The following is a 26,185-nucleotide window of genomic DNA, read 5'->3' on the forward strand; positions in this document are numbered from 1 at the left end:
CAGTATTCCTGACTAGTTGTACACCAGACCATTAATATACAACTATCACATATGTACATGCTGACAGGAAGTGGAGAAGGTCACAAGATAATAGAAAATATCACTCAAATAAGCAGAATTCCTTGGTAATAGTTTGAACCATTAAATTACACTCAAAATTGTCCATCTTCATGAAGCCTATGTTTTTATGTATTGAGCCTCTCTTTAGGCAGCATGTTCAATTGCTGCCTACAGATCGAGTGATAAGTTGGACTGTACTGTATTTCAAACACGGTTAATCAGAGAGCTGTCAGTTTGCATGTCATCTACGGCACTGAGCAGCAAAGTAATGGTGCAATTGGACACAGGTCAGCAACTCATTCAATAAGGCATATTTTTAAAACTGTCATACATTGAGCAGAAACCATGTTGTCCAAATGCCAACCTGCCGGCACCTCCACAATGCCCTTTGCATCGGCACAAAACATTTTCTATTGACACAGCTTGACATTTAACTTATTGTTTTTTTAATGTTGGATTCATTTGGTATTACACCTTGGATTGTGAGCATGTTATATTCAGCTTACTTGTTGACACACCTCTTCACTAAACCACCACAAACCTGATCACTTCTTCAATTCTACGGCTATCAATAACTTAAATCCTATTATGTTATTTCACAGTCCACTTCAAAAATTTAGCTCTTCAGATATAGTTGTGACCCAGCCCATTCTCAAATTAACATTCACTGGTCACAGGAGAATAAGGGATGAACTGGCATCTTCTGTTACTCTAAGAATCGGTGATGACATTCATGGTAGAATGTTTGTTTTGTTGACATAAGTGTCACAGAATTTTATTTTAAAAAGCCACTGATGTGACAGATTTGATTAATGATTCAGCACTGAATAATTGAAACAGAATCAAGTACCCAAGAACTTCAGAATAAAAGGGACACCAATTTAATACTGAGATGAGGGGGAATTTCTTTAAGAGGGTTGAGTTCCTTTGGAACTCCTTGCCACACAGAATTGTGGGGGCACAGTCCTGGTGTATACTTAAGGCTGAAATAGACTCTTGATCAGGAGGGGAATCAAGCGTTATGGGGCAAAAGGGCAGGAAAGTGGACTTGAGGATTGTTGAATGAGCCATGATTGTACTGAATAGTGAAGTAAGCTTGAGGGAGCAAACAACCTACTCTTGTTCCAATTTCATGTGGACTTAACTCAAATCTGTCATTATACTCTTCTCAATTTGACTAAAGAAATTTTAGACAGTCTGAAAGGTCTGGAAAAGTTTTGACCTCAAACAAATAATGCTTATTAATACTTTAATCTATTACAACAAAATAATATTACAGATTCAAAGTACTCTTTCAACAGACAGGACTCAAAAACTTCACTCACCAAGCAAACTTCAGTCACTGTTAAAAATCAAAGCTGAATGCTAGCACACATCATGTATCAGTAATGTCAGCCATCATTTAACTGAAGATCTTGAGGGGCTAAATGGTTTAAATCAGTTCCAATGGTTCTTCTGTTGCATTTGCACTGACAGTGTTCATTCACAAACCCTCAGTTGCTGACACTAATCATGCTCTTTTGGTCTTCTCTGTCATTCTCCACCACATGTATTTTGCTTCCTCTCTCAAGCCCCACACTCAATTCAACACAACTTTGCTGCTGAGCTTTTATGTTGTCATCACCTCAGAAACAATGATCCTCTAGTTAAGTCTACAATTTACCTTCAATCATATGACTGGAGGATCTCCTTGTTCCCTATTCCAGTGCTTACTTAATTTACAATTATCCACGGACATAACTGCTCCATTCAGTTTCACGCCAGTTTCAAATCCATCCAAGTTAAAAACTCCCTGTTCTCAACTCTGATCCTCCAGCATAATTTTACAAACTGCCTCATATTCTTACAGCCCAATTTCACTCGAGGCCTTAACAGATGAGTAGTAACATTTAAGCTAGCTTCTCTCTTATGGGGACGGTCATCCAGGCCTACTACAATGCCCAGCCTAAATACCAAGTGTAGTGATTGTAACGAAGTGGACCACACAGAATATGAGTTCCCTGATTGGGGCTATTTAACTGGTCCAATCAGGGAGCCCGAGCTGTCACACAAAAACAGGAGTGTCAGAGGTTCTGATCACTCAGAGCTGGCTCTGAAGGAGCTGGATAAGCATCAAGAATGTTTCACACGTAAATAGAGGGAGATTTGGTGATGGGATATTGCCCTCTGTGGAATCGTTTCACCATGCAAGTCTTGGAATTAATTTCTCTCTCAGAAAAGGCAAGAGAAATATGAGGGTTAAAAAAAAGAGAAGTGCAACATTATTAAGATAATGAAAGGTTTCAGGTGCTGCTGTGGGGCTGGTGGTTAGATTATCTCGTATTGGAGATGGTCATTGCCTGGCATTTGTGGAGCATTGATGTAACTTGCCACATTTCAGACCAAGACTGGATGTTGTCCAGGTCTTGCTGCATTTGAACATGGACTGCTTCAATAGCTGAGTCGTCAAAAAATGGTGCTGAACATTGTGTAATGATCAGTAAATATTCCATTTCTGACCTTGGGATATTCAGAAAGTCATTGATGAAGCAGCTGAAGATAATTAGGCCAAGGATAACATCTGAGGAACTCCTGCAGAATGTACTTTTGGCTGAGAGGATCAACCTACAATAAACATAACCATTTTCCTTTGTGTTAGCTATGACTGCAACCAACAGCTTCCCAGCCCCACACCACCCATCACCTCCACAGCTCCCCAATTCCCATTAAGCCAGCTTTCGAAAGACTCCTTGATGCCATATTCCATCAAATGCTGCTTTGATGTCAAGGGTAGTTCCTTCTCCTCACCCTGAGAATTCAACTATCCAGTTCATAGAATCCTCACAGAATCCCTACAGTGTGGAAACAGGGCATTCGGCCCAACAGGCCCACACCACCCCTCTGAAGAGCATCCCACCCAGATCCATTCCCCCAACCCTGAAATTCCTATGCCTAACCCACCTAACTTAAACATCCCTGGGCATTATGTGCAATTTAGCATGATCAATCCAATACCCTGCACATCTTTGGACTGTGGGAGGAAACCAGAGCACCCAGACGAAACCCATGCAGACGTGGTGAGAACATGCAAACTCCACACAGACAGTCGCCCGAGGTGGGAATCGAACCCAATTCCCTGGCGCTATGAGGCAGCAGTACTAACCACTGAGCCACCATGCCGCCGTTCATGTTTGGGCCTAGGCTGTAATGAGGTCAGGAGCTGATTGGTCCTGGTGGAAGCCAAATGAAGAATCAGTGAACAGCTTATTACTGAGCAAATGCTACCTGCTAGCACTGTCAAAAACAGCTTCCATCATTGTGCTGATAGACAGCAGACAGACAGCAATAATTGGCCAAGTCAGATTTATCAAACTTTTTGTGCACTGGATGTATCTGGGTGACCTAGCACATTGTCATGTAGTTGATAGTGCAGTAGCTGCATTGATATAGCTTGGTAGGGATTCAGTAATTCTAAAAACACAACTCCTCAGGACTAATGCCGACAAGTCCAAAGCCTACCACCTTTGCACTATCCATTGTCTCAGCCATTTTTGATATCACATGGAATGAATCCAATCTGCTTCTTTGCTGAGCTCTATTGAATGGTATTGTTTTGCATGGCAGCTACAAGTGAACACCACATAGAATACAGAACATAGAGCATAACTGCACAGGAAGAGGCCCTTCAGCCCCCCATGTCTGTGCTGACCATGATGCCGCAAATTAGTACAACACAATTATTCCCATACCAGAAGATTTTGCCTATATTAAGACTGAATAAGAAGGAATTACACCCAATTTAACAGGTAAGGAAAAAATATTCAAAGGCCAAAGTTCAATCTGATGTCAAAATAAGTGACTCCTGAAAAATAATGCAGTGACTTGAATGACTGAACCTTTTATACTCGAAGGCACCAATGTTTTCATCAGAATACTTCAAATGGATTTCAACCTAGTGTGATAAAAGAAAGAGTGCTTTGCATTCAAACTTGTGCCCTTATATCTTCCCTTTCCTCCTAGAACCCCCATAAAATGCTACTTATCCATATTTATCACCCTTGGTTCTTGAGCTTTGCCAATATCGAGAAACAGATTGTTTGCATTGCACCAAGTCATTAAGCCCTTTACCTCTCTGCTGTATTTTGACACATTCTTAGATATCTGTCCCACTACGATGGTGTTGTCAGTTTGTTTGGAATTTGGCAACACAATCATAGGTGTACAAGGAGTACAGTAGGGGGCTGTGGACACATCCTTGGAGGGGCTCTAGTGTTGAGTGTTATTGTGGATGAGGTGCAGTGACCTATCCTCACTGACTGTGGCCTAAGAGTCAGAAAGGTAGTTGCAGAAGTCGGAGCCAAGACCAAGGTCTCTCAGTTTTGACATCAGTCTGGAGAGGATAATGGTGTTGAAGGCAGAGTGTAGTCAATGAACAGCAGCCTGACGTAGGTGTCTTTGTTGTCCAGATGTTCAAGGGATGAATGCAGGGCTAGGAATATAGCATCCTCTGTGGACCTGTTATGAGGGAGGCAAACTGCAGGGGTTCAAGGCAGGTTGGGAGACTGGAGTTGACGTGGACCACAACTAGCCTCTCAAAACCACTTCATGATTACTGAAGTCAGAGCTGTTGAGCGGTAGTCATTAAAGCACACTGCGTGTGTTTTCTTGGGTACAGGGACGATGGTGGGCTTCTTGAAGTAGGTGGGGACTTCAGCCTGTGGGAGGGAGAGGCTGAAGATGTCAGAGAATACCTCTGCCAGTTGGTCCACACAAGATCTGAGCGCTGGGCAGGGACACCGTCACTTTCCTTTGGTTGACTCCCAGGAAGGCCAATCTCACTTCTGAAGCAGTAACAGTGCAAACGGGTGTGTCTGGGGCTGCTGGGGTAAGCGTTGCCACACCAGTGGTATTCTGCTCATACCAAGCATAGAGAGCTTAAGCAGATGGTCCAATATACTTAAACTAAGACACAACAGCAATAAACTTGTTTTATTAAGTCTGAAGCTTGCAGCATTGCATGTTTTTTTGTTTCAGTGAAAGAGCATATCATTAAAACAATGAAAAATCTATCCAGCTAGATTTAAGTCTTAGAACTGATTTGCCCAGAAATAACATCTGCTGAGATCATAACACTGCAAAACAGTTTGATATATTATATGGTTGTGAAAAGCATGACACAAAAGCAAATTCTTTCTGCATCTGATATCGGCCACTTCAAAGTTAAGGCACTTTAATGAAGTTGCCTTCTTGGAGAATTTTCATGATTCAAACATGCAGAGTTAATGTCTGTACTTCACAATTATATGATGCTTTGTAACACAGAAACATGGACCTTGAGATAAACATCCTATGACAAACAGAGAGGAAATCAGGAGGAGAGTCTGAACCCTGAAATACAGGGGATAAAATTTCCAACCCAAAGCACATATGCCTAACTATAAGAGCAGTTCACGTATCCTACTGTAGAGAAGAGGGACACTTCAATAACATACTGTGATTTGCTTCCAGAACATAACTGGAAGCCTGTTTTAAATTAAATTTGCTGTCAGGTAAGAGCCCCAGGCTTGGAACACCTGATAGCTATTGGTCCCAGTTTAACACAACACTTGGGAGGGCCAATGCACCTCAAGGGCCAGGAAGTCCGGGTTAAGGCCCTTTTCAACTTCTCCAGTGTTGTGTAATCACATCTCTGGGCAGAGTGTTTTGAAAATATCCACTTGCCACAACTCTTGGGATCCAACAACCATGACTGTCCTCAAGTTTTTCTGGATGTGGCCTGAAGTTGCTGATTGTGAACAAACCACTGGTTAGGAAACAGAAGTTATGACAAGATCAGGTCCAGCTGCCAAAATCAGCAGGACCTCCATGGCTCTCATCTCACAAGGTTCTGCATCCTCATTCGTGACTGTTAGTTCAGAGACAACTAGCTCACGATATTCATGGGATGTTTTACCATTTCTGATTACAGCAAGAATCACTTCAACCTACACTTACCCTGGTTATTCGAAAAAATTGAATAAACCTCAAATGAATTGCTGAAAATACCTTCCCCATAATCAGTAAAAGTACAGCATTTCTTTTCATTTTCAGCTTCAAATGAAATGGTTAATTTTGTGCCAAATCCACTCTGCATTCACAGTTCAAGTTAAACAATGACTTACATTGCTGTCTGTCAACGTCCTTACAAAAAAAAGGATACTTCAATGATGTTTCAAGAGGTTGGGGAACATTTCACATTTCAGAAAAACTAAAACTGTTATACCGAAAATAACTTCTCATTGTCAAGAAAACTAAAAGGAAATAAAGAGATAAAGACAAAGATCAGAGGGGTAAAGCATGGATAGGGAATGTTTGCAAGAACAATGGGTTGAGGATACATGAACTAAGCCATGTTCTGAACTGGATTGTGCAATGACTGAACATAAGCTTGGTTACAGAGCTGTAGAACATCTTCCAAAGCTGGTTGCAGATTTCTCCAACCATTAGATTTCTCCTCAACTAAATGACAGATCACCAATTGGTAATTTCTTAATTTGATCATCTTGATCGCTCAGTTTTATAAACTACTTACATAATCTCATAATTCATACAATAATTTCAAAAAATTCTATGACATTGGAACGTTCTTAATATTTTATAACATAATAAATGATGAACTGAAGTAATCATTCCACTTTGAATATTTGAGAACTATAAAGAAAAATTGGGAAAGTTCCCTTTTTGGCCATGATTATTAAATATCAGGATTCTTCATATGAGAAAAATCTATCTCACCTTTCATTACCTTAAAAAATTCAGACAAAATACAGTTAGCACAAAAAGATTAATTAATTTTAAAATTCACTCATTGGATGCTAGCATCACTGACAGGGTCAGCATTTATGATCCGTCCAGAGTTGCCCTTGAGATGGTGGTGTTGAAATGCCTTCGACAGAAACTCAACGTCCGAGTACACCATCTGGAATTCATTCCTTCAAGCAGTAACCAATTGAACACAAAAAGCTGTCAATCATTACCACCTAGACAAGATCTGCCTTGTAAACTCATGACTTGAACTCAACATACAAGAGGAGCTGCAAGAGGTCAAATGTCCAAACAGCCTCCTAGTTAACACAGCAGGTACATAGCCATATCTTCAAAATTAACATCAGAGTTTTATCAATCCTGTTGTATATTGTGTCAAATAGAAGACTGAAACGTGGTGGCAGCATGGCTTTTAAAATTTAACTGAGAAGTTACAAACTTCCCAACGCTTTTACAACACGCAGAACAACAACTGTGTAAGTGGAACAATAATCAAGTGCTAACTCAACACTAAGAATCATACACAGTGCAGCTTCAGGAAGAGAGATTAAATTGCTGATTCTGGGAGTCCAGCTTTAAGCAAAACACCATGACAGAGAATCTATTCCTGCCGCTAGCTGTCCCTACAATAGATTGGGGGAGCTTAAAATCCTGCAGACTGGGCTAAAGAAGAAGAGTTTATATAGTTTCCTCTCTTAACAGCTAAAAGAACATTGTAAAAACAAAACATTCAATCGTTTGATTACTTTTGGAAGCAGAGAGCTCATTTTTACACCAAAATTACTGTTTATTCGGCACAGTAAGCACTGCTATGTTGAAAAATAGCTCAACAGTGCTGCCACTATCGATGACCAGCCAAAGCAGTGGCCATGGAAGGTACTACAACGTGGGCCGCTAGACAAGTTAGAGATATTGACTCATACAGCATAGAAACAGACCCTTCGGTCCAAGCAATCCATGCCAACCATAATTCCAAACTGAATTAGTCCCACTTGCGTGTGTTTGGTCCATATCTCTCTAAATGTTTCTTATTCATGTACCTATCTAAATGTCATAACTGTACCTGCAACTACCACTTCCTTAGGCAGTTCATTCCACACATAAACCACCCTCTGAAAATTCTGCCCCTAAATCTAACCTGAAAAATACGCCCCTTAGTTTGGAACTCCCCCAGCCGAGGGAAAAGACCTTTGCTATTCACATTATCTAAGCCCCTTGTGATTTTATAAATTTGCAATAAAATCACCTCTTAAGCTCCTACACTCCAGTGTGAAAGTTTTTTTAAGAAATCAAAGCCTGAATAGCTGCCATGTTCCTCAAGGCCCAAATAATCTTGCAAAAAAAAAATGCAGGATGACTCGAAAAATTCTCAGTCCATCGGAAAGCATTAGGCCTCCTATCCAAAGTGTGAAGCTGGATGAAGAAAGCAGGCCAAGGAGCATCTCAGGAGCACAAAAGCTGATGTCTTGGGCCTAGACCCTTTATCAGAGAGCTACAGATGAAGGGTCTAGGCCCGAAACGTCAGCTTTTGTGCTCCTGAGATGCTGCTTGGCCTGCTGTGTTCATCCAGCTTCACACTTTGTTATCTTGGATTCTCCAGCATCTGCACTTGCCATTATCTCTGAGGCCTCCTATCCAAGTTTACTTTGTGCCAATAATATATAGAGCTGTACAAATAACTCATAACATTTTAAATAGCTAAAGGATGACTGCCTATTTGTGGGACCAAAGGAGGCAGGTGAGATAACAAACAAATATTGTGTATCAGTATTTACTGTGGAGAAGGACATGGAAGCTCGGGTACTTGGAGAAGTAAACAATGATGCCTTGAGAAGAGATAATGGGAACTGCAGATGCTGGAGAATTCCAAGATAATAAAATGTGAGGCTGGATGAACACAGCAGGCCAAGCAGCATCTCAGGAGCACAAAAGCTGACGTTTCGGGCCTAGGCCCTTCATCTGTAGCTCTCTGATAAAGGGTCTAGGCCCAAGACATCAGCTTTTGTGCTCCTGAGATGCTCCTTGGCCTGCTGTGTTCATCCAGCCTCACATTTTATTGCCTTGAGAAGAGTTCATTTTAAAGAGGAGGTGGTGCTGGAGGTCTTGAAACATACAAAGGTTGATAAATCCTTGCAACTTGATCAGGTGTCTCACAGAACTTTGTGGGAAGCAAGGAAAATTTGTATAATCAACAGCTATGGATGAGGTGTGAGAAAACTTAAGGTTGGCTCATGTGACGAGATTATTTAAGAAAGGCTGGAAGGAAAAGTCAGGGAACTATAGACCAGTGAGCCTTGCATCAGTTGCGAGTAAATTGTTGGAGGGGATTCTTAGTCAGAGGGTCAACTTTCATTTGGAAAGGCAAGGAATGATTCATCTCATTAACTTGAATGAGTTTATGGAAGAGGTGACAAAGTAGATTAACAAAGGCAGAACAAGATGTTGTCTATATGGGCTTCACTGGAGCATCTGACAAGGTTCTACATGGTAGATTTGTAGATCGCAAGGGATCCAGGGCCAGCGACTGGATACAAAACTGGTTTGAAGTTAGGAGACTCAGGGTGGTGGTACACAGTTGCTTTCTGGTCTGGAGGCCTGCGACCAACAGTGTGCCACAAGTACTGGTGCTGGGTTCACTGTTTTTTGTCATTTATAGAAATGATTTGAATGTTAATATAGCAGGTATGATTAACAAGTTTGCAGATGACACCAAAACAGGTGGTGTAGTGGACAGTGAAGAAGATTATCTCAGAGTATAATAGGACCTTAATCAGATGGGCCAATCAGCCCAGGAGGTTTAAATGTGAGGTGTTGCATTTTGGTAAAGCAAACCAGGACACTTTATTGGTCTATGTACTGAGCACAGGAATCGGGGCATCACACTGTGGCCATACAGGACATTGGTGAGGCCACTTTTAGAATACTGTGTTAAATTCTAGTCACCCATCAGTAAGAAGGATGGCATTAAACTTGACAGGGTGCAGAAAAGATTTACAAGAGATTTCTTGCTGGGACCAGATGGTTTGAAGTACAGTGATGCTGACTAGACTGGGACTTTTGTCCCCAGGAGCATCAGAGGCCGAGGGGTGACTTTATATGGGTTTGGGAAGCCATGAAGGGCATGGATAGGGTGAATTTCAAAGTCTTTTTCCAAGGGTAGGGGAGTCCAAAACTACCAGGCATAGGTTTAAGCTGAGGGGGGAAAGAATTAAGTAGGACCTGAAGGGTGACATTTTCATGTAGTAGGTGCTATGTGCATGAAATGAACTGCCAGAGGAGATGGTGGAGGCAGGTACAATTAATTTAAAATGCATCTGGATGAGTATATGAATATGAAGGGTTTAGAGAGACATGGGCCAATGTAAATAGGTAAATGGGACTAGGTCAGACTGGGGTGCCTGGTTGGCATGGACAAGTTGGAATGAAACGTCTATTTCTGTGCTGTATGACTCTATGAATGAAGACTTCCACATTTGTTGGAAAGCTACCTTAAAAATTGAGACAAAATATGGTCAATACTCAAAGATTCACTTCCAAATATACCATGTGGAATTTATTTCCTTTCAACAGAACACTATTAATCAATCACAATCAGACGCAGAGACAAAGGGTATGATTGTGGTTTAATGTTATTAGAACTTAATTCAGCATAAACTCGTGATAGCGTCTACCATAATAAAAGAATTTCTAAAACACCTCTTTGACTAACTCATAATCGAAAAGGTTACAGCATGGAAGGACTACTACAAGTGGGCTCAAAGAACTGCAATAATTGGTTTGACTTCACTTATCTTATGACTTGCTTGCTGGAGGTCCCTGGTCAGGGGTCTTCAGCAATCTTGGAATCCAGCAACAAAGATGACAATCAAAACTCCACAGCCTTTTCCCCCCCCAACAGTAGTGAGTGCCAGATTCTGTAGGCCAACACTTTGGCAGGCTATGAAAGGGTACTTGTGTAACCTCAGTGCTGCCGTACCAGTGCCAAATGGATTCAATGCAAGCTAAGGGGATGAGCACTTGAGTAAGCTGGGAGCCAGATAGAGATTATTGGGTCATATTTGGGAGTGGTGAGGGGTGACCAATGTGGCAGGCAGGTGGAGGAGTGTCCAGTTCGGGGTGATGGTGGCCGAATAGTATTATCACTAGACTATTAAGCTAGAAATGCAAGCAATATTGTGGGGTTCCAGGTTTGAATCCCACATGGCAGGAATTTTAATTCAATAAAAACTGGAATTAGGAGTCTAATGATAACTGGGTAACAGCGTCGGTTGTTGGAAAAACGCATCCAATTCACCAATGCCTTTTAGGAAAAGAAATCTGTTGTCTTTATCTGATTTAACTTACATGTGACTCCAAACACACAGCATTGTGGTTTACCCTTAACTGCCCTCTGGGCAACTGGAGATGAACATAAATGCTGGCCCAGCCAGTGATGCCCTCATCACATATTTGAATCTCAAAAATGCCCAGGGACTATGGTGATATTGGAGTAACCGGTTAATATTTGCCCAAGAGGTTTTTAATCTTTTGACTTTTTTTGGACAGTGATTAAGATTAAGTGAAGTGAAATACAAATGGAGTCCAATTTTACAGGCAGTTTTCAGGGAATTCCAGAATCTTCAACTTCCGAAGCCATTCCTAGAGTTAGCTGCATTAATGATCCTGCATAGTTTCAATACACAACTGCAATTTGTACTGCGCCACCATCTTGGACCACTGAAATATCCGAGTCAATGACATCTTCTTTTGCCGCCATATAATAGTTTGATAGCTTCAAAGGTAAACTTCAGCTTTTGTGCTCCTGAGATGCTGCTTGGCCTGCTGTGTTTATCCAGCTTCACACTTTATTAGCTTAGGGCTCTTGTAGTGTAGTGGCAGTGTTCATACCTCTGAGGCAGGAAGCCTGGGTTCAAGTCCTATCTACTCCAGAGCTATGTCAAAACAACTCTTAGACAGGTTTATGAATAAATATCTGCACCAGCAGTTAGCAGATATGTATTACACAGTCTCTCTGTTAACCCTATATGTACATACTTGTAGCTTCAAATAAACAACCCTATTAGCATTTCATTACTCTTGTAATGCAATTGGTCTATTTAAATTATACAGAAGAGCACAACAAGGATAGTTTCAAAATGAATAGGGTCTCAATAAATTCTTCAGTTTTGCAACCATAATGCTATATTGGCATACCCCATTGTTGGATACTATGAAGGTAATGTTTCACAAAAACAGTTTAGTTGAATGAATTTTCTTCTGTGCTTCTATCTAAATGTTTTCCAAGTAGTGGAAATGGATGTACAGCTTTACCAAATGTCTTACTTTCACCTGATCAAGTCTTTGAAAGATTTGATGACTTCAGGCAAATCCGGGCAAGTGCACAGTGGGATAGCAGGTGTATGATCGCACATGGAACATGCATGGAACATGGAACGTGAAATGCATCACGTCGTTTTGTTCCCCTCCAAGGTGATCTTTCTGATATAATCAACTCTACTTACCCTTGATTATGCCCTACAGCAGAAATATTGAAATACTTCCCCAAAGTACAGAAGCAGGAAATTAATGTGTGTAAAAGTCAGATATAGGGGAAAATGTTTAATCAAGCAGAACATTGCTTCATACTTCTCTTAAACTGAGTGCTGTTAGAAGTAAATGTGAAATTATTCAAAATTAATCAGACAAATTTCTCTGAAACCGCAAGAAACTGACCATCTTCGTCCAAATGCAATTGATGGTTTTGACCACGAGCCAGCATGGACTCTATTATCGTACGCAGAGTACAGCAGGTTATCTTCAAAAATTCTGTCAGTGCATAACACTATCTACATGGCTCATTAAATCACATTTGGTAGGACAGAAAACAATTCAGAATGCATTCAGAATGTAGAACTAAATATGGATTACAGCACTGAATGCAAAATAGTTTTTGAGATAGTACACATAGGAAAGTTACAAATATTTTTATGGAGTTGCAAAGGAGCATAAAAAGGTAAATACTATAGGCCACATAATATATTGGAGGGTGAAATCTGAACAGTTTAGAAACAGTTCAAGTGGCCCACACTAATGACATTCAGCTTAGAGAATGCAGAGATTAGATCTAGAGTTTCTCTACTCAACCACAAATTAACAAAACTTCAATCAAAGAGACTTTCGTACAAGAATGATGTAAAGTCTCGAGCATTTCAAACCAGTATTTATTGATCAATGAACATCCCTGATCATCTGAGCAAACTCATTTCCAAGACTGATACCAGGAAATTTCAATAGTAATGCTCCTAACATTGTTCCCTTGGGCATCATGTTAAATACAACCAACTCCTCAGACAAGTGCCCTTTGTTTTCCAATGTTAAAAAAAAATTCTTAAGCATTTCAAAGACTTAACTGAGACTCCATGACTGCATGTAAAACTGAGTGAAATCTCTTGGAAATTCCAGATACATTACACTGAAGGGTTTATAAACAGCATTTGGCTTGATTCATCCAAAAATAGATCTAGGCAGGATCTTCCCCTTTTAACGCAATCTCAACTGCAGTTTACAATATTATCTTTAACTTTACTGCTGATTACCAATCGTGTAATTTCACAAAGAATTAATGAGTTGGTAGTAACATGTATCACATTCGTCATAACTACACATTAGCTAGCTCCCATTCCAATGATACCTCTCCAATTTTAATACAATCTTCAGTGATCATCAGAGTCTCACAAATCTCATGAGCTTCACCTTGGGATAAATATACTCTATGGATGGATTTTCACTGTTTTCAGGCTCACTTGTATCAACAAAACAAAATTAGGTGGTACAATTTCCAAGAATAATCTTGTCTTAGAAAGTGAGCACAGACCCAAATTAGTTAGAATTCGAAATAACTGCATAGCTTGGCTGGAGTCATTAAGTACAAAACATTTGATTGTTTACTTGCAATAATATCTGAAGCTTCCAATGACAAGTGCAAATGAACAGATGGTATTCCGTCAATGTATGTAGGTTTTTAAAAGACAAAAGTCATTCCTACAAATAAACCCAATTAATCCTCAACATCAGAAACTATTTTTTAAACTATTACTTTCAATAACCATAATTTAGCACCCAGGGGTTAGCTTCAGTTTGGTCAGAATTCACTTTACTCGCTATTTAACTAGCTGACTTGAATATTTTGAGTTTCAGGATGCTGCATGGCTCTCACTATAGGGTTAACTACAAGTTGTTTTTAGTTTAAATAGACCAAATAGGACATCATGAGTTACTAATTCACAGAAATGCCATTGAATTTATATTTATAGTATTTACAAAGTCCACTAAAATAGCATGAAGTAAAGAATCAATTTCAAGAACTAAAAGTGATCAGACTGAAGTGAGTTATTTCATACTTCATACAGCACCCTAGAAGATATCTAATTATAAATGACAAACATCAGTGCCCGAAGGCAAGAAACTCGACTGCCTGGTGCAGCTTTCAATGTAAATAGTCTTCCACATCTTGTCTTGCAGAAACTTGGTACTTGGAACCTCATTTGTTACCTTTTAATAAAAACCACATTCTTCTGTTGTTTTATTTGCCTTCTATCATTGGTTATTCCAAAGTCTGATTTCTGAAGAGCTGACAGCCTTATCAAATTTTTTTTGCCCTTTAATGAAGCACCCAAGGCAATGTGCCAATTCATGCGGAAATATGCTTGAAATACATAACTGTATGTAGAGGGCACCACCAGCCTCTGGGCAGAGATAAATCATTTACAGCAGAATGTGATTAATAGCAGGCTACTCCTCACAAACACAAACAAACCCCTGATAAGCATGACGCAGGTTGCCCAATTCATTAAGTTTACTCATTTACAAAGTATTTTCTTTCTTTAACATTTATTTTAATTTGAAAACATATGGAAATGGCTCTTAGACATTTCACTTTTTAAAATTAATGTTAGAGAAGAGATCAAACAAATGTCACATGCATTCGCAGAATCTTATGATTGGGTGATTAGGTGAGCATCTAAGGATGTCTGGGGTGACTGACACACCTGCAAAAGCAATTACAGTTTATACAGATCTGTTAGGCTGGGAGAGGGTATTGTCACTGCAAAGATCCACACAGGGAGGATGTGGGCAGTGGTGAGGGAGAAAGAGAAAAAGAAAATTGTAAAAAATGGTAAATACCAGCATAGTGTTAAGCTCAACGGATCATAGGTAGAGTCTAGTATAATTTTAAATGATCCTTTTAGGACTTGTATTTACTTTCACTTGAATACCACACATCTCTTCATGATACAATAGTTTACTGTGAACTTAAAAAACTTCTGCTTTGCAACAGCTGAGGTCCATTATGTATCTTGAAGTACATCGTTTATAATTCCTCAATTAAAACTTAAGGTTATGGTCCAATTATGGCATCCACAATATTGGCTTTTCAAAAAACATTTTCCATTCTCACAAATGTGCCTGACCACAACAGTGAGATGTTAAAAGGAATTAGTCAGCTTTAAAATGAGGAACTCTAACAAGTTCCTTGTGTAAAGCGCTGTACTCCTTAGAGAAATCTAATACCTCTGACAATTATCTGGAACGCAAAAACTAGGTTTCCGCTGAAGGTCAAAACATCCTTCAGATTGGTCGGGCAGTTAAAAATTGTTGGGGATTTTAATCTCAAAACAATTACCTTCCTCTTAAAATGTCTTCCGTTTCAAGCTTACACATTAACATAAACTCCAAACGACTTCATTGTTTTATGACACAGGGGTGGCAAGCCAAGCCAAATCAAATCAAACCAAACCAAAACAGACCAAACCAAACCAGACTCACCATCACTGGATTTGCAACCCCATGAAATTAAAACAAAGGCCTCCGAATTGCCCAGTTATTCCTAATCAGGAGTTACAAATAACAGATCTTGGACATCGAGTTTAGATCATAATCACAAATTAACAATTTACTACTAGTAATGCAACTGTAGCAAAACATAGATAAACAAAGGTCATCTAATAAAATTCTAAAACACATTCTTGTTCAAAAAACCCCCACACACAAACTGACAAACAGGCACAAACAGTTAAAGGATGAAATAAAACAGAAAAAACACCCGCAATTTCCCAGTTCAACAACCAATTTCAAATGATGGACATGAGGCTTTTGCAAAATCCTTAGCCAATGGATTGTTCACAGGAAAATAGAACTGTATATTTTGTTTGAATTCCAAAGTATTGGTTAATACAAACAGCTCAAAAGGCTTACAGAAATATTTACTTAATTCTGACAGGCTAAGATTCCTTTTGCAGAACATTCAGCAATTTAATAGCCGAAGAGAAAATAGAAAGAGCGCAAAGCCAAGCAACACCATCTCTGGATGTCTCCACAGCGCCTCCTTCCAAATTCAGTTAGAACCAGTTCCTGCTTGATATTGTCTCTTGTTGATCAACACTGTCTGTGTTTGGTTGATAAGAACCCATACCTACCAAGGAACTGTGCCTAATTGGATACAGAATTGGCTGAGTGGCAGAAAGCAGAGGGTGATGGTTGAGGGGTGTTTTGTGACTAGTAGGCAGTGTCCAGTAGGGTTCCACAAAGATCAGAGTTGGTGCCCTGTCTGTTATCTGAAAAACTATTTAGGCTTGAAAGTAAGAGTGTTACCGATACATTCGCGATGATATAAAAATTGATGGAGTGCTTAACAGTGACAAGGATGACCTTAGATTGCAGGATGATAGCAATGAGCAGATCAGTGGCAAATGGAATTCAATCCAGATGAGTGAGAGTTGATGCACTTGGGCATAAAAACAAGGCAAGAGAACACATGATGAACAGTACAATCCTGACAAGCACAGAAGATCAGAAGGGGCTTGGAGCCATTGTACACCACTCTTTTCAGGTAAAGGCACAGGTAGATAAAGTGATTAAGCAAGCATATGGGATACATGCCTTTATTAGCTGAAGGTCAGAGATTAAGGGCAAGGAGATTATGCCACAGCAGCAGTTCTTTGTGCAGTTCTGGAATCCACATTATAGGAAGGATATGACAGTGCTGGAAAGGGCGCAGAGGAGATTTACCAGATGTTGCCTGGTCCAGAGAATTTTAGTTCTGACAAAAAACTTAATAGACTAGATTTGTTTTCATTGGAGCAGAACAAACTGAGGGAGGACATGATTGAGATGTATAAAATTTCTGAGGGGCACTGACTGGGTAGAAGGGAACAAACTTTTGCCCTTGATGCAGGGATCAATAGCTGGGGGCACAGAGTTGAGGCAAGGGGTAAGAAGTTTAGAGGGGATTTGAGGAAAAAGCTTTTCACCCAAATGGTGCTGAGAATCGGAAACCCTCTGCTTACATGGGTGGAACAGGCAGAAACCCTCTTAACATTTAAGAAGTCTTTAGATGTGTACTTGCGATGTGAAGGCATATAGGCCAAGTGCTGAAAAACGGGATTAGAATATTTGGCGATAATGGGAAGTGCAGATGCTAGAGAATCCAAAATAACAAAATGTGGAGGTGGATGAACACAGCAGGCCAAGTAGCATCTTAGGAGCACAAAAGCTGACGTTTCGGGCCTAGACCCTTCATCAGAAAAAGGGGATGGGGAGAGGGTTTTGAAATAAATAGGGAGGGTCGGAAGGCGGACAAGAGAGAGACAGTGGGAGAGAGATCCCCTGAGGTTTGTCCTACCCTCCTCCCTCTGGAGAAACCTCAGGGGATCTCTCTCCCACTGCGACTCTCTTGACCGCCTCCCCCTCTCTCCCTATTTATTTCAAAACCCTCTCCCCAAGCCCCTTTTCTGATGAAGAGTCTAGGCCCGAAACGGCAGCTTTTGTGCTCCTGAGATGCTGCTTGGCCTGCTGTGTTCATCCAGCTCCACACTTGGTTATTTAGAATATTTGGCAGTAGTTTTTGACTGATGCAGACTCAATGAGCTCAGGGTCTTTTCATCTGCTCTAAATCTCTATGATGCATAAAAAAGAAATCTGCCTTTGTTCTCCTCTTCTTCAAAATAAACTGTTGTTCAAAGTTCAATTCTTAATTTCAACTTACAGTTCCAACCAAAAAATGACAAAAATAGAAGGAAAACTGTGATGATTTCAGCAATTGGAACAAACAACATGCCAAAATGCCACTCTAGTTAACTCAAAGTCAGAACACATTATGCCAGCTTTGTGAGACAAAGTGAGACTTCACAGCCTGAAAAAAGAATTCCAACATAAAGCCAAGTTGGTTCTACCAAAAACAAACTGAGTTGGCAGCTGGTCCACTGCTAACAGCTATCAATTTTGAACTGGTATGAAGCTGAGTTGCTGAAATATATTTTGAAATTCAACTTCAGCTTTAGAATTCCTCCTTTTATGTTGAGTGTCCAAATATCATATCAAATTTGTCATAATTTATCAACCAGCTCCAAAAAGAAGTGTATAAAAAGCAGCTCTGATCACAAAGTCAGCTACTGTGTGAGACATTTTTACATAAAACTGTTTCACTCTATTGCTCAGGAATACATGATGATACAGTATTGTACAGTTTTACACAATTTTAGAGTCATTAATTAACCCTGTTGCACAAAAGGGTAATACCAACCTTCATACACAAAAGACATATAATTTAGGATGAACGCACCCACTATAACGGATGGGAACTGTACTTGCTGACTACAGAGTCTTAACAACATTTTGCAGTGAAAGCTTGAGGCAGAAATTGGAGTGATGGCCGAGGTGACAACGATTACAACACTCAGCAGGTTTCAAGTTATAGTCTGGCGCTTTTGTTTGGCCAGCAAGTTACTCGTGAGAATATACCGAACTGAAAGGATATCACTTCAAGGACATTCAATGTGACATGACAGCTGGTGGGGCCTGACCATCAATTGCTCATGTGCTGGCATCAATTTCCTTGCTTGCATGTTAAACTGCTCCCAGCATCTTTTTATCCTAACATCTTCTGAACCTACAATACAAATACAAATACAACTGCGCATGTGCTACCCTGCTGTGTTTTGAACTTAATTTTGTAACACCATCCTTTATATTGTTATTTGTTTTGACCCAAGTGTAGTAACACTTTCTTTAAAATAAACTTCAAAAAATTACAGATCAAATTCTTGTTGGAATGAATTTAAAAGGCATTCCTGATTTTGCTAACAAAGTTTGAATGAAAACAAGTGGAGAACTAACTATTATCTGGTCAGAAAACGCAGACTCTAAAACTGCCCTAGAAAGCTATACGTGTGTCTAAACTGGATGTTCCTGATTCTGAGAGATAAAACATGCGAGGCTCATGTTACTTCTCCCTCAAATCCAATGTCATTGCTTAAGTCTTGATTACTGCACACCCCTCTTGCTGGAACAATACTTGGACTTCTGAACGGCTTTGAATTCTGACAACAGCATCATGACCTCCTATAGTATGGTTTCAAACTTACTTTGAACACTGTATCCGAACCACATGCTCCCTCTTCGAGTACAGACGGGTATGAAAGTAGCCAAACAAGAGAAAGGCAGAAGAACCCAGCTCTTTTGTACAGCAAACCAGTTATTCACATTTTTAGACCTATTCAGCTTTGTTACATATATCTGATGCAGGGTGGACTTAAATCCAGTTTTGTCTTTAAAAGCACAAAGGCAGGGTCATTAGACAACTGCCCTCAGACAAAGTCCAGCGAGCATCACCTAACCTCAATCAACTCTGGAGATGTTCTAATTGATTTTTCAGGCTCCTGTGGTGCAATGGCTGTACCCTTGCTTCTGGCTTAGAAGGCCAGTTTCAAGTCCCACCCGTTCCAGAGGTGTGTAATAACATCTTTAAACAGATCGATTAGGAATGTCTTCTGCTTCATTCTTAAAGAGGCTTCCATTTCTAACACTGGTGTGGATGTTGGAAACTTCTGATCAGGCTAGGAGGAATGATATTATCCCCTGCTGAGCAGATTCTAACATAAATTTTCACTGAATAAACACATCACTGTTTCGCCAATTTTACATCACTTACTCACGTGACCAGTGCCTTCTCCCACAGTCATCAGCTGCATCACTGCCAGAGTCTACTGGTTTCAACACCCTCAGTAATGGGCTTAAACATTTTTACCCTCACGTTAAAATATTTTGCCACGTTTAGTCTGAGTTTTGCCTGACATTATCCTCTTCAATATGTCCAGACATTTTGTCACTGGATTATTACTCACTCCTCCATTGCAAGCTATGGACTTCAATCCGATTCACATCTTGAAGATGTTGCAGAACAGTCTTGTCTGTGGCTTTGCCTTTGGCTCTCCCCTTCTGTGTTTTCCTTTACCCATTCCTCCAGAGCTCAGTAGCCATGTGCATAACATCTAATAGCACCTTGTCAGTTTGCCACCTCATGATAAATCAGATGAATCTGCATCCACCAAAGCAGGCAGACTACAATCTGGCGAACAATTTTCCATCTGAATAATGTCCCAAACAATGCATTAACTCCAGCCCTAGGGTATTCATACCCAAAAAGGAGCTAAACATAATCATCTATTGGTCCACTCGTACAACAGAAGGCCATTTAAAAAAAACGAAGAACTGCAAATGCTAGAAATCAGAAACAAAAGCAGAAATTGCAGGGAAAAACCCATCAAGTCTGGCAGCATAACAGAATGTCAAACAGCTTTCCAAACTGGATAACTATGTTTTCCCCATCAATAGCTAAAACAGCAATAATTTGTCAAGAAAAATCAAGACATGAAACAGCACAAGGTTTAAATACATTTGTCACTACATACCTTCAGCCACAGATTTGTTTCGGCTTCCTAAAAGAAAGGTCAACAAAAGAACAATTAGCATTTAACGTACAAGCAGAAAATTAGGATAAGCTCCTCCCACTGTTACTTAAAATTTGGGTAATACTCTGTTTATTTGGAAATGGTGAGTCTGTTACACGATTTAGAAATCAACAGAACAGGAGAGCGGCCATTTGGCCCTTCATGTCTGTGCAAGTTCTGAAAGAACTATTGCGCCATGCCCCAAATATTCACCTTTTTATCTGGAATCTTGCTAGTTCCTCATCCCCAAATAACTGCCTTTCCAGATAATTCACAGAATTGATTTCCACCGAATTTTCAGATAGAGCATTCCCAACCCTAAAATTTCAATGAAAAAGGTTTTCAACGTCCCTTTGGATCTTTTGTCAATGATTTTGAATTCATGACCAAGTCACCACAGGCACTTATTTCCCATCTATTGACTCTTATCAAAATTTCTTGTCATTTTGAAAACCTTTACAAGGTCACGTCTTAACCTTTATGACAACACAAATAGTCCTATCTTTTTAAGTCTCTCCTATGAATGATGGTGGTCCCTCAACCCTGATAATGTAGTGGCAAACCTCATCCACACCCTTTTCGAAGTCTTTACATTTTTCTGAAGCGTGTTTCTAGAATTGTCAATGATATTTCAGCTGATGCCTAATCAGCAAGTCAACAAGTTTTGGCATGAGGGGTGGCACAGTGGTCAGCACTGCTGCCTCACAGCACCAGGGACCCGGGTTCGATTCCAGCCTCGGGCGACTGTCTGTGTGGAGTGTGCATATTCTCCCTTTGTCTGAGTGGGTTTCCTCCCACTACTCCGGTTTCCACCCACAGTCCAAAGATGTGCAGATTAGGTGGACTGGCCATACTAAATTACCCATAGTGTTCAGGGAGGTGTAGGGGTTATAGGGGGATGGGTCTGGGTGAGATGCTCTGAGGTTCGGTGTGGATTTGTTGAGCCGAAGGGCCTGTTTCCATACTGTAGGGATTCTATGAAAAAAATCTATGATTTATTTGCTTTTATCATACTACCATGAAGAATTAAAGGACTACATTATAATAATGTTTTCCTGAAAAGTACATTGCATTGGTCATTTAAATTATTGGTCTACACATAAAGCAGCACATGCAACTTCAGAACATTCTTTTTTTTAAAAAAGAAGTGTAAAGTCATGAACAATTTTAGACCCAGAAACAGCCTCAACCACAACAGGGAATGTGATCTGGTTTTTAGTTCACTTACAAATAAAAGAGGGAATAGGTTTATTTGCTTTTGATTTTGTCCAACAGAGAAGGGAACATGCAAATTATATTGTATGCAAAAGCAGATAATGAAATAATTTTTACCTAACAATTTAAAACACTCAACTGAAAAATTGAAAATATTATTTGAATAAATGATTGTTTAATTTATAAACACTAAATTCCACTTAGTATGTTATTTGTTTCCATTTATGTGTGAATTCAATCATTTCAGTACTCAGCTCCAATCAGTAATAAGGAACAACAACAGGCAGTGGATTTCACGGTGAGTTGGAAGATAGGCTGTTTGTAATAACATTACAGTTAGTACCATGTTGGGGATGGGATAAACGACAGACCTACTGATTTTCAGTGACTGAACAAATCCAACTTAGATTTTATTACACAGACATTTTGACATCAAATTTCCCAATCTACGATCACTGAAGATTATGAATCATAAAATAGCATTGTTCAACAGGCCACTTAGCCAGTGAGTCTGTACTAGCTCTTTGAAAAGCAGTTGGTTCAAAGTCCTTGTTCTTTCACCAAGGTTTTGTTCATTTTTCTGTGGGGTTGTGATGGGGTCATCAGCTTTGACAACACTGACTCTTCGAACAAAACTAGATTCGCCAACTTTAGGTACATTGAAGTCGTCATTGGACAAGCATATGGATGTACATGGAATAGTGTAGGTTAGATGGGCTTAAGATCGGTATGACAGGTCGGCACAACATCGAGGGCCGAAGGGCCTGTACTGTGCTGTAATGTTCTATGTTCTATGTAAAACTGTTGGGGACATCCTGATGTCTGGCACCACTATATGGTTTGATACTGTAATGGAGGTAGAATGCAAAGCTCAGTCGTGGGTGGAAGGTAGGATTAAAGCTTATTCCTGGCAAAACAGCATTTTTCCAGTAAGAGGACAGCCACAAAATTGGGTTATTTCCTTGTATTGTACTTTGTGATTAGTTTCTGGATGTGAGCCTGCCTCATGAGCTGTATCACACCTCATAATTAACATCGATTAAATTTTGTTTGCCAGAAGCTTTCAAAGTTTATTTATGCTGAAAAGCATCCGATTATGAAGTGAAGAAGTCTCTAAACTTGATATTCTTTGCTGTGAAAAATGACTGGATTGTACGTGAACATTTAATAAGAACTTAATCAAAGTAACTGTCACATAAGTTGAACTCAAATTATTTTCAATAACACAGAAAACTGAAATGGTAATGCACTGATGCAACATTATTGCTCAGAGAAGGAAATGAGTACAAGCTGAAGACAAACAAAAGCTGCACAGGAGCGCAAAGTTTGGCCCACTACATATAGCTTCTTGCATTCACAACACCCACATCCAATTCAAGTAGTTTAAAGAAAAAAAAATCAACATCTCTAGTTGTGTCAAATCATTCCATAAAACATCTAACAGGTATCATTAGAAACAGAAGGCAAGCATTACATGAGAGCTTAAGGCGAACTAAATGACACTGCAGCATCCTAGCAAGCTCTTTGCACTGTAGGATTTACCTTCAGGTAAGCATACTCTTACTCATTCTATTCAGATTGCAGATTCTTCTTGCAAAAATGAAAAGTAGTTGGTGATCCAGGTAATGAGCAATTCTCACCTATCAGACATTGCTACCTTTTGTAACTTGAGGCAATTTTGGAACATTTAAGAAGCGCACCAAAAGGGAACTGGAGATAATAGGAACTGCTGATGCTGGAGAATCTGAGATAACAAAGTGCAGAGCTGGGTGAACACAGTAGGCCAAGCAGCATCAGAGACGCAGGAAAGCTGATGTTTCGGGTCCGAACCCTTTTCTGAAGAAGGCCCCGGACCCGAAACATCAGTTTTCCTGCTCCTCTGATGCAGCTTGGCCCACAGTGTTCATCCAGCTCTACACCTTGTTATCCCAAAAAGGAACTGTTTCCTTTGACTGTAAGGAGACAAGCAAAGTTTGATTTTCCAATGCTATTAGTTGGATAGGATCAATACAGTGAAAGTAACTGCACTGCAGTGATTCCCTGACTACCAAAAACACAGATTAGCAAGGAGTCCTCAGGGAAACAAAAAATCAGATCTTCACTGCCACTGTATTATGCCTATGATAAGGGGAGTGAATGCTTCAGGTTTTGGGACGGGATGTTGATCAAATGGACTCTGTCCTGGATGGCGCCGACCTTCATTTGCACTGTTGGAGCCACATTGCTCCAGGCAAGTGGATTATTCCATCAAACTCCTGTCTACGCCTTGTATCTGACAGACTTTGGGAAGTCAAGAGGGGAGTTGCTGGTCTTAGAATTTTCATCTTCTGACATGGTCTTGTAGCCATAGCATTTTGGTGGCTCATTTAATTAATACCAGTCAATGATAACGACAGGATTTTGATGCTGGGAATTTCAGCAACATTTCAACATCATGAGGAGATGGTATCATTCTTCCTTGTTGGACTTGCATTAAGTGAGCTGATACTATAAAATATAGAGCACCACAAAAACTAGTATTAATTTTTCATTCAGAAATGCACCAAGCCCCTTATAATGAAACCACTGCAAGCAAATGGACGTGAAAGTGAACTGTTAAACAGGTTTTAGGCTCAATGTTGAGGGGATGCAAACCTCTCAACAAAGACTGATGTGATACTGCCAGTCATCTCTGCTAAGGGTTTACAAATCTTTCATTTATAAAATTTCAGGTCTTTGAGGAAAATACAAGAAAACAGCTAAAAATGCTGGGGCTAGAATAGGATTCGTCAAGAAAGCTTTGCCTCACCTGATACCATCAGCAATTTCAGTGCATTATAAAACCTGCATCTGCTCAGTGATAGAAAATTGTAGTTCTCTGTTGGTCTACAAAGAAAATAATTCTTACCAGTGCAGTCCAAAGCCAGACTTGTGACCTCAGGAGAATAGCTTATTCCATGACAAAATACACCAGGTAGAGGAACAAACAATATGTTTGAGAGATTAACAAGCAAGTGGACAAACAAAGATTATCTATAAAGTCCAGACCTTCAAACTTAAGTGAGGATTACAACAGCTACATTTTCACATTTTGAGTATGAAGATTTTCCAGTGTCTTAAACTCCCTTAGAGAGAGTAAACACCATGTGAAATTCTGCCCATTAAATAAAAAATTAAACCGCTTCACCACTACTATTGTAAATGCACCAAACCACGGAAAATCTAGCTTGCACTCTGGCTCTTTGCATATTTCCAGACAGCAGTGGGACATTGCACAATGGTCTTACTTCATCTCTTACATAAATTCAATAAAAATAGATTTTGAAATAAAAAGGTATGATAATTACCACGAAAATATTGTTGATTGTCTTAAAACCCATCTGTTTCACTTATAGCCTTCGGGCAAATAAACAGCCATCCTTGCCTGATCTAGGCCAACAGCAATGTGGTTGAATCTTAAATGCCCTCTGAAATGGCCTCCATCAAGTCACTCCGTTGCATCAACGGTAAGAAAATCTCAAAAAAGGAAGGAAGCTAAGCAGACTACCTGGCATCAAGTCATGCACTGGGATAATATCTGGGATGGCAAGACTGATGTACAAGGACAGGCCTGGTCAGCTAGGACTTGAATCACTGGAGTTGAGAAGAAGGAGTGGTGAATCTTTACATTTTCTGCGAAAGAACTTGTTTGAGACCACACATTGAATGTTTCAAAGAGGAGACAGACATATTTCTTGGGGCGAAAGGGATCAGAGGGTATTGAAAGAAAGCAGGAACAGAGTAATGAGTTAGATGATCAACCATGATCACACTGAATGGCAGAGCAAACTTGAAGACCAAATGGCCTACTCTTGCTCCCATTTTCTATGTTTCAAAGGGAATGGAGTATAACAATAGGTCTTGTTAAAATTATGTAAGAGATACTACACTGGGAATATGGTTGACAGTTTTGGGCTCCATACCACCGCAAAGATACACACGTATTAGTGGTAATTCAGAGAAGGTTCACCAGGTTCACACTATGTATGGAGGGATTTTCTTTTGAGGAACAGGTTATGTAGGTTGGGCACATACTCATTGGAGTTTAAAAAAAATGAGAGTAGACTTGATTGAAATATACAAGCTGCTTAGGAAACTTCAAAGGTGGAACCAGAAATATTGAGATAATGGGAACCTTCAGAAGGGTCTAGGCCCGAAACGTCAGCTTTTGTGCTCCTGAGATGCTCCTTGGCCTGCTGTGTTCATCCAGCTTCACACTTTATTAACCAGAAATATTGATTCCTCTTGAGCGACAGTCTGGGGCTAGAGGACAGTTGCAGGCACAGATGAAGAAACTTTATTCTATCAGAGAATAATGTCCACAGGCTCCAAGGACATTTGGT

At 40.0% G+C, this 26,185-nt stretch overlaps 1 protein-coding gene across 12 annotated transcripts in view; it reads right to left on the reverse strand.

Moving 5' to 3' along the window:
• LOC125454484 (double-stranded RNA-specific editase 1-like) overlaps positions 1–26,185 on the reverse strand; it is a 295,752-nt gene that overhangs the window by 123,559 nt on the left and 146,008 nt on the right. For 7 of the 12 annotated variants that reach the window (XM_048535311.2, XM_048535321.2, XM_048535320.2 and 4 more), the window contains one exon: positions 20,571–20,597. The exons of the other annotated variants lie outside the window; for them this stretch is intronic. In XM_048535311.2, coding sequence (XP_048391268.1) covers positions 20,571–20,597 — 27 coding nt within the window. The remainder of the gene's footprint in view (positions 1–20,570; positions 20,598–26,185) is intronic. 12 annotated transcript variants of the gene reach the window in all.

This window comes from Stegostoma tigrinum, chromosome 7 (assembly GCF_030684315.1).
Source record: "Stegostoma tigrinum isolate sSteTig4 chromosome 7, sSteTig4.hap1, whole genome shotgun sequence".
NCBI lineage: Eukaryota > Metazoa > Chordata > Chondrichthyes > Orectolobiformes > Stegostomatidae > Stegostoma > Stegostoma tigrinum.